Below are 7408 nucleotides of genomic sequence, written 5' to 3'. Positions count from 1 at the left end.
AATGTCCCATCTTTAAATTTCATAATGCCAAAATCTGTAAATGTTCTTCTAAATGCTTATGGATCCCATCATGTCTCATCTTCTTAAAATTTTCTAAATTTTATAATTACTTCTAATTTATGAAATTCAAACTATTCTCTTTTAAGATTTTCAAATATAACATCAATTTTCTCAAATTTTAATCAAACTCATTCTTTTAAATGTTTGGAAAAAATGGATTTCACTTGCATAATTATCTTGCATTCAATACTTTTATTATATAATAATTTATTTACTACTTCAATTTTATAAAAAAATTTATTTTAATTATTCATTTAATTTTTTAAACCACTAAAAACTTAACATTTGTTAACTTTATTGATCCATGTATATGTCGCGATAATAATTAATTAATTTTTTAAAAAATTTAAAAATATTTTTATATTTTTATACTTTTAGATAATTTTAATTTTTTTTAATTTAAAAATTAATTAATTATTAATGTGACTTTCACATGTATGCCATATTGGCAAAGATAATAAATGTTAACTTTTCCATCAACTTTGAAATAATTTGATAAACATTACAAGTTTAAGTACTAAAATTACAAGTTTAAGTACTAAAATAGACAAAAAAATTAAATAAAAATTAAAATAATTTTTTATAAAATTAAAGGGCCAAATAAATAAATATATCATTTTTTTCAAAGCTTATATGCATGTATAAGTGAATTAGTTGATTCACACATTATGATAACAGCATGCATCATGATCTTATTTGTTAAAAAGTAAATTGATATAAAATATTCTACGGTTAAAAACTAAAAACTAAGGTAATTGTAATCTATGTCATTCCACAAAGATATTTTTAACAATAAAATAGATAAAATATTTGATAAAAAGGTCGATTTATTGTTTTATCTAATATACAAAGATTAATTTACTTAATTTTTTTTTAGAGTAGAATACAATTAAAGCCTTTTACTATTTGTTAACAATCTCTCACATAATTGAGTAAATTTAACTTATCTATTTTCCTACTTTACTTTTGAGAAACAAACTTGTATAGGTCAAACCAAATATTTCATCCCTGCAAGTTAGACATTCAAAATATAATAAAATTTAAAGATGGTTAACAATGGAAAATGAATTTAAAACCTTTGTCGTGTTTTTTTAGCAATTGACTTTGGTCCTATTTAATCTTGGAATATCAGCCCAAGCAAGGCCATTGGTCATTTTTTGACACTTCAAAAGAACCTTATATTTCAGGTTAAAACCTTTTTAAGTCCATAACTACATGTTTCCTTTTTTTCAAGCTACATTTATCTTTCCCACCAAGTAACTTGCAAGACAAGAAATGAGAAGGAATGGTTTAGGGCGGGGGGTTTGTTTCCAAAAGACAAGCTTCAATACAACTTTACCGGTAGCTTCGATAGGCAGGGTTGTACATGCAGCTCTCCGCATACTTCACAAGATCCTTAGGCCGAGGCTGGCGAGTAGCCAAACCTATGAAACAATGGCAAAAATTTAAAATCGAGATTAAAATTTTCTGAGTTTCGCATGCATATATAATGAACGAGAAAAGATGTTTACCAAGTTCATATGCTTTAGCTGCAACATTTGCGGCAATATTGGCTGAAATCTGTCTGATGTTTTTGAATGGTGGGTAAATGAGTCCCTTGTCGAAGTTCTCTTGCGTCACTTGTGCAGCCAAAGCTTCCGCTGTAACCCCCCCAAAAAAAGAAATTTATAAACTAGCAAAACAACTTAGTGGCACTGCTTTTAAACCACCAAAAACAAGACAAATTTCGAGGGGTTCAAAATTTTAGGATCTTACATACCATCTTATCAATTAAAAGTTCTAAATATGATATGTCAAACTTACAGGCTGCCAGAAGCATGTCATCATGAACACGGATGGCACCAGACATTATCAAACCAAGACCAAAGCCAGGGAAGATGTATGCATTATTTGCCTGTAAGATAGAAATATAACAACTCAAATCATTCCTCGATGCAAGACATTACCAAACATGGAGATAAACCCACTTTCGGTACTACCTGACCAGGCACAAATACTCTTCCCTCGTATTCAACAGGGTTGAATGGGCTTCCACTGGCGAAAATTGCTCGGCCCTGAAAGTGGGCAGAAAATAGGGAAAAGAAACATTAGTATGAATAATATATTACCAAGAACAAACAATAGACAAGGTTCTTTTTACCGAACTAGATAATATGTTAAATGTTGGTAAATGATATATATGAGCTGCATGACTGAATTACCTTACTCCATGTATAAGCTTCTTCAGCAGTACATTCTGATTGAGAAGTCGGATTAGAAAGAGAGAATATAATAGGTTTCTGCAGGCAGTCGCATAAACAATGGATTGGTTTAGCGTAATCATTTGACTGATTTATAAATAACATCAAGAGAGCGATACGGTACATCATTCAAGGCAGCCATAGCCTCAACAACTTCTTTAGTAAATGTCCTTCCTACTCCTGATGTTCCAATCAACACTGTCGGCTTGGTTCCCTGTCAAATAAGACAAAACAACAAATAATCTAAGAAACAGCTTATACATTTTTGGTACTGTAGATGGGGGTTCACAGAAAGAGAGATTTCACACATTAACAGCATCAACAAGTTTCTTGATAGGCTCATGATCATGAGCCCAGGGCTTCTTGAAATGCTGAAGAGAGTCAATGCGGGATTTAACAATCAGTCCCTGCAAAAAGACAAAAAATCAATGCGACATTTGATCACTAGAAAGGAAGCGAGAGGGAAAATGAAGAATAATCTGCTTTGTACAAAAGAAATGGATTAGAATCTTACTACCTTGGAGTCCACAAGCGAAATCTTCTTGCGAGCCTCTTCAAGTGGCATATTTGTCTGCATGTATAATCAAGGTAGTATTCGGCTTCATCACATAATTTAAATAAACTATAAAACATATTAGAGAAATGGCTATAGTTAAGACTAAAGTATAACCTGTTTTGAAATCTCAAGTGCTATGAGTTCTGCTATGCCAGTACCAGCCTATTGATCACCAAAGAAAAATGGTTCAGAAGAAGCAATAAAATTGCAGCACATACAGTTACAAAAAATAAAGCAAGAGGCCAGTGAGGAGAACTTAAATGGAAACCACAATTCTGCAATTTCCCAAATATACTTTTCAGTTAGAGAATTAAATATGTCAACAAAAGGGCATTCGTTGCAAGAGGAAACCTCAAGCAATAAGTTTATCCATGTCATGTTCATGTATTTAATTGTTATAATCATGTCTAAAAACATTCATGTATTCATATCATGTTTTAGTTATAATAACTCACCTCCCCAGCACCGAGGAATAAGAATCTATGATCAGCCAAGGTTCCGCCAACTACTTTCAATGCGGCAACAAGCCCTGCAAGGACCACAGATGCTGTTCCCTGCAACAAAAGTAATTCATGCAAATCATAAATGAGATGTCAGAAGGCCCAATTGGTTTAAAAAAACAAAGCTCAAATAATAACCTGAATATCGTCATTGAAAACCAGATGAGTTGTGCCATATTTAGCAAGCAAATCAAATGCATTGTGATTTGCAAAATCTTCAAACTACAAAAATATTTGAACATTCAGATAAAGATGATAACATATAAACAAAAATATAATTCATAAAATCCATTCAATATTTTCATACATGTCCTCACCCAAGTCCGCTTACCTGAATGAGAACTTTCTCCCCATAGTTCTGCTTGACTGCAGTCATGAATTCATCCATAAGTTCCGCATATTCCTACAGTCAAGACGAGCAAAGCAGCTTAGTGTGACAAACATTGATTGCACCTAAAATTTAAACGAAGCAAATTTCCTATAAAATGTACCAGTCCGGTAGCTCTCCTTCGCCTAAGTCCTATATAGAACTCGTCATTCAACAACTGCTCATTGTTCGTGCCCACATCAATGGTTACAGGCAAGCACTGCAAATGGAAGCTAATTTATCAGCCATAACATATGAAACAATAAAGCCAACATGGTTAACAATAAGATATAGTTAATTTTAAAGCTTTGTGGGATTTGTAACCTCCTTAATATATGTAATATACAATGGAGCTGCCATCAGTACTTACTAGTAAAGAAAAGGGTGGTAATAACTACCTTATAGCAGATTATTACGGATACTTACAGCAGACGGACAGACCCCTCCTAGTGCCGTATATAAAGAAAGCTTCCCTATAGGTATTCCCATTCCCTGAGCACACAAAGTAACATGGACCAGTAAATAACATGAGAAAGATAGAGAGAGTTACCCACAGTTGTTTCTGGTTGTTTTATACCTGACATCCGAGATCTCCTAGACCCAAAATTCTTTCCCCATCAGTGACAACAATGACTTGAATATCCTTCTGAGGCCAATTTCTCAGAACTTCATGAATCTTACCCCTACACAGGACATTATCTTGATATCAGAATCAACAAAAGCACAAATTCAAGAATCTGTGTCATAAACATACTTTTCTTTCAAACTGATAAAAACACCCTGAGGACGCCTGAAGATGCTCCCGTATTTCTGGCAAGCTTCACCAACAGTTGGAGTATACACAACTGGCAGCAACTCCTCGACATTGTCGATCAGAAGTTTGTAGAACAGCCTTTCATTTGTCTCCTGAAAACGAGATAAAAAAGGGGCATCAATTTCAAAATTGTTAGTCTTTCATGGAAATTTATTAAAGGACCAAGAATCATTGCTTTCTAAGTACAATATGCTGCATCCAAATTTTATAAGTATTTATAAGAGAATAAGATTTGGAGCTAACGGCAACAGAGAAAGTAAAGATATTACAATTGAATAACGAAAAAAAAAAAATTTAGAAATTACATCAATTTACATTAATAGTAGGAAAAGCATTAGGATCAAGGTATTAAAATTAAAACATATAATGGTACACAATAAAATTTAAAACATGTCACTCATATGATGAACTAAAGTATAATAAATCATGCAGTTGGGTGTGACATGTTACTCCGACTCTTCATTTTTCTTTAAGTAACATGTCCATCACATACTGACATCGGTATGTAAATATAATCCTCCAAAGACCCTCCAAATCCATGGGGTTAGTCAAACACATACCCATGTCCAAAAGACATACAACTTAAGAGGCAAAATCAAAATAGACTGAAAAAGGAACCTGCAAATCCATCATGGCCATGTATTTCTGCAAAGGAACTTTATACTTTCGGATACTATACATCATTTTCTTCACCTGGTAAATGGTGATAAAACATTCATTAGAATACTGCACAAATCGACAAAATCTAATCTTAACAACTCAAACAAAGGTATGATGTAGAAGCAGGGTAGAAAACCTGTAGGTCTTGAGAAATAACGGTTGGGGGAAGAAGACCACGCAAGTAGTGAGCATCTCTCTCTTTCTCGGTGAAGGCAAGGCCTTTGTTGTGGTGAGGATCTCGCAACAAAGAATACCCACTGCAGCAGATGATGAAGAGTTAGACTAGGGCACTAATGATTAAACATGTCATATGTTCTAGCATTAGAGAAACTCCATTCATCCCAAACAACTAATACAAAGACAAAGGTGGTGACATAAGAAGAAGAAAACAATATAAAAGCTCCCAAAGAATTGATCACTAAAACTATATATTTATTTTACTCAGACAAGGAAGATCTCTGAATTTGCACTAAAAAGTTTCGTTTCTTTTCTTTCTAATTCCTCAATTACAAAATTTCAGCAACAAAGCAAAGATCTAGCATTGAAGATAAAACACAGTCATAGATTCCACCACATAAGCACCAAAAAGAAAATCATAAATAAACACAAACTATTATAATATAAACCATACAATAAAATAAGATCCAGCACTAAAAAAGGGGCTTAGTTTAGTGGGTCCAACAAACCACACAAAAACAACGATATTAGATCTCACAAACAAGTATAAAAATGTCAAACCATCATGACATAGCAGCAAACCTATTAAGCTCATAAGGAAGAAAATGAAAATAGCTATTATGAAAGGAAAAATAATAGAATCTTACCTAGCAACAGAGACAGACCAAGGGGTGACAAGCTGATCCTCTGTGGCGGCGTCGTCATAGTAGACTTCACGATCACCGCCGGCAACGGTGAGATTGATGTCCACGTTAGCAGCAGCAGAAGTGCCATCTTGTGTTATTTCTTTGAATACCTTGTTGTTCTCAATTAGAACGCTGGCGTTTGTATCGCTGTTGGGACCTAAAGCCGTCGCTTTGACCGAAGCTGGCGGCAGCTTATTCAACTTGTAAGAGAAAAGGCTTGAGGACCCAGAAATGCCGCTGTTGTTCTGTTTCAAAACAGACAGTAACAATATTAAAATGAAAAAAAAAGGAGACCTTTGAGATCTTTAATGGTATAAAAAGGACCTTGAAATGCCAAAAAGAAAAAAAGGGGAGAAAGAAGGGAAATCTCTTAGTTTCGATTTAGAATTAAATTCTAGGAAATGGGTAGTCAAGAAATAGTGAGAGTAACAATGGGTTGATTTGAAATTACCAGAAAACAGCTTCTATGCAAGGAGATCATGGTGACAGAAAATGCGGAAAGACCAAGGCTTGAGCTTTGCTTGAGCAGCCTTTGGATCTCTCTCTCTCTCTCTCTCTCTCTCTCTCTCTCTCGGTCCTTGAATGAGCAAAGAAAGAAAGGAGACGCTGCTGAGATATGTGTGTATATTTAGTATATAATAATATAAATATATAGCTTTTGTTGTATTGTTTATATATTAATATGTGAAAAGGGAGAGATAAAAAGAGATGGAAGGGAACAGCGAGAAAAGGAAGAAATGCCAGGAAAACGTGTCCACTTTTGTTTTTCCCTCTCTACCTCCGTTAGTCTGCAAATGACATGTGGGTAGCTCATTTTGCCCATTTATTACGAAAGTACCACCATCATCTTCCCACACAAGTGGAATGAACCTAATAAATTGTGGACCCCACTTGCTAAGCTTTTTAAGTTGGAATAAAAGGAAAGGGTTTGTGTGTATGATCTGAGTTTGGTTTTTGCGGTTGTGTCTGTCGTGGTTGGTGGGAAATTCCATATTTGGTTTGCTGGGTTTTTTTCTTTTAAATAATACTAAAAATTTAATTAAATACAAAAATATAGTGGGAATCAAATTAATTATAAAAATAAGGTGTTTGTTATCTTGTATTTTGGTGCTGTCGGACAAACAAGCAAAATTACCCTTACTTTATGCTCAATCATGTTGTAATCATGTCGTTTTTAAAAAGTAATATTTTTTTGTTGCCTGACGTAGTGACAGAATTAGTATGTATTTTTAAAATAATGTATTTTCATAGGTATATATAGTAGATAAAAATATGAAAAGAAAATATTTTTATTGATTTTGTCTAACACACAGGTGATATTGTTTTGAATTTTTAAAAAAAAAAAATC

The 7408-nt window shown here is 33.6% G+C and overlaps 1 protein-coding gene across 1 annotated transcript; it reads right to left on the bottom strand.

The window, feature by feature from the left end:
- Positions 1–1124: 1124 nt before the first annotated feature.
- LOC108467294 (NADP-dependent malic enzyme, chloroplastic-like) lies at positions 1125–6846 on the bottom strand. The gene is made up of 20 exons (XM_017767903.2): positions 6512–6846; positions 6022–6305; positions 5334–5454; positions 5156–5230; positions 4478–4629; positions 4301–4406; positions 4150–4215; positions 3848–3943; positions 3688–3759; positions 3495–3578; positions 3312–3410; positions 2971–3018; positions 2818–2871; positions 2609–2707; positions 2425–2514; positions 2262–2339; positions 2040–2114; positions 1864–1954; positions 1572–1700; positions 1125–1484 (listed from the first exon to the last, which is right to left on the bottom strand). The coding sequence occupies exons 1-20, from the start codon at positions 6539–6541 to the stop codon at positions 1396–1398; spliced, it is 1938 nt and encodes a 645-aa protein (XP_017623392.1). The 5' UTR covers positions 6542–6846; the 3' UTR covers positions 1125–1395.
- Between the last annotated feature and the right edge of the window lie 562 nt (positions 6847–7408).

Source organism: Gossypium arboreum, chromosome 2 (assembly GCF_025698485.1).
Source record: "Gossypium arboreum isolate Shixiya-1 chromosome 2, ASM2569848v2, whole genome shotgun sequence".
In the NCBI taxonomy this organism is placed as follows: domain Eukaryota; kingdom Viridiplantae; phylum Streptophyta; class Magnoliopsida; order Malvales; family Malvaceae; genus Gossypium; species Gossypium arboreum.
This window is presented reverse-complemented; position numbering and strand designations above follow the sequence as displayed.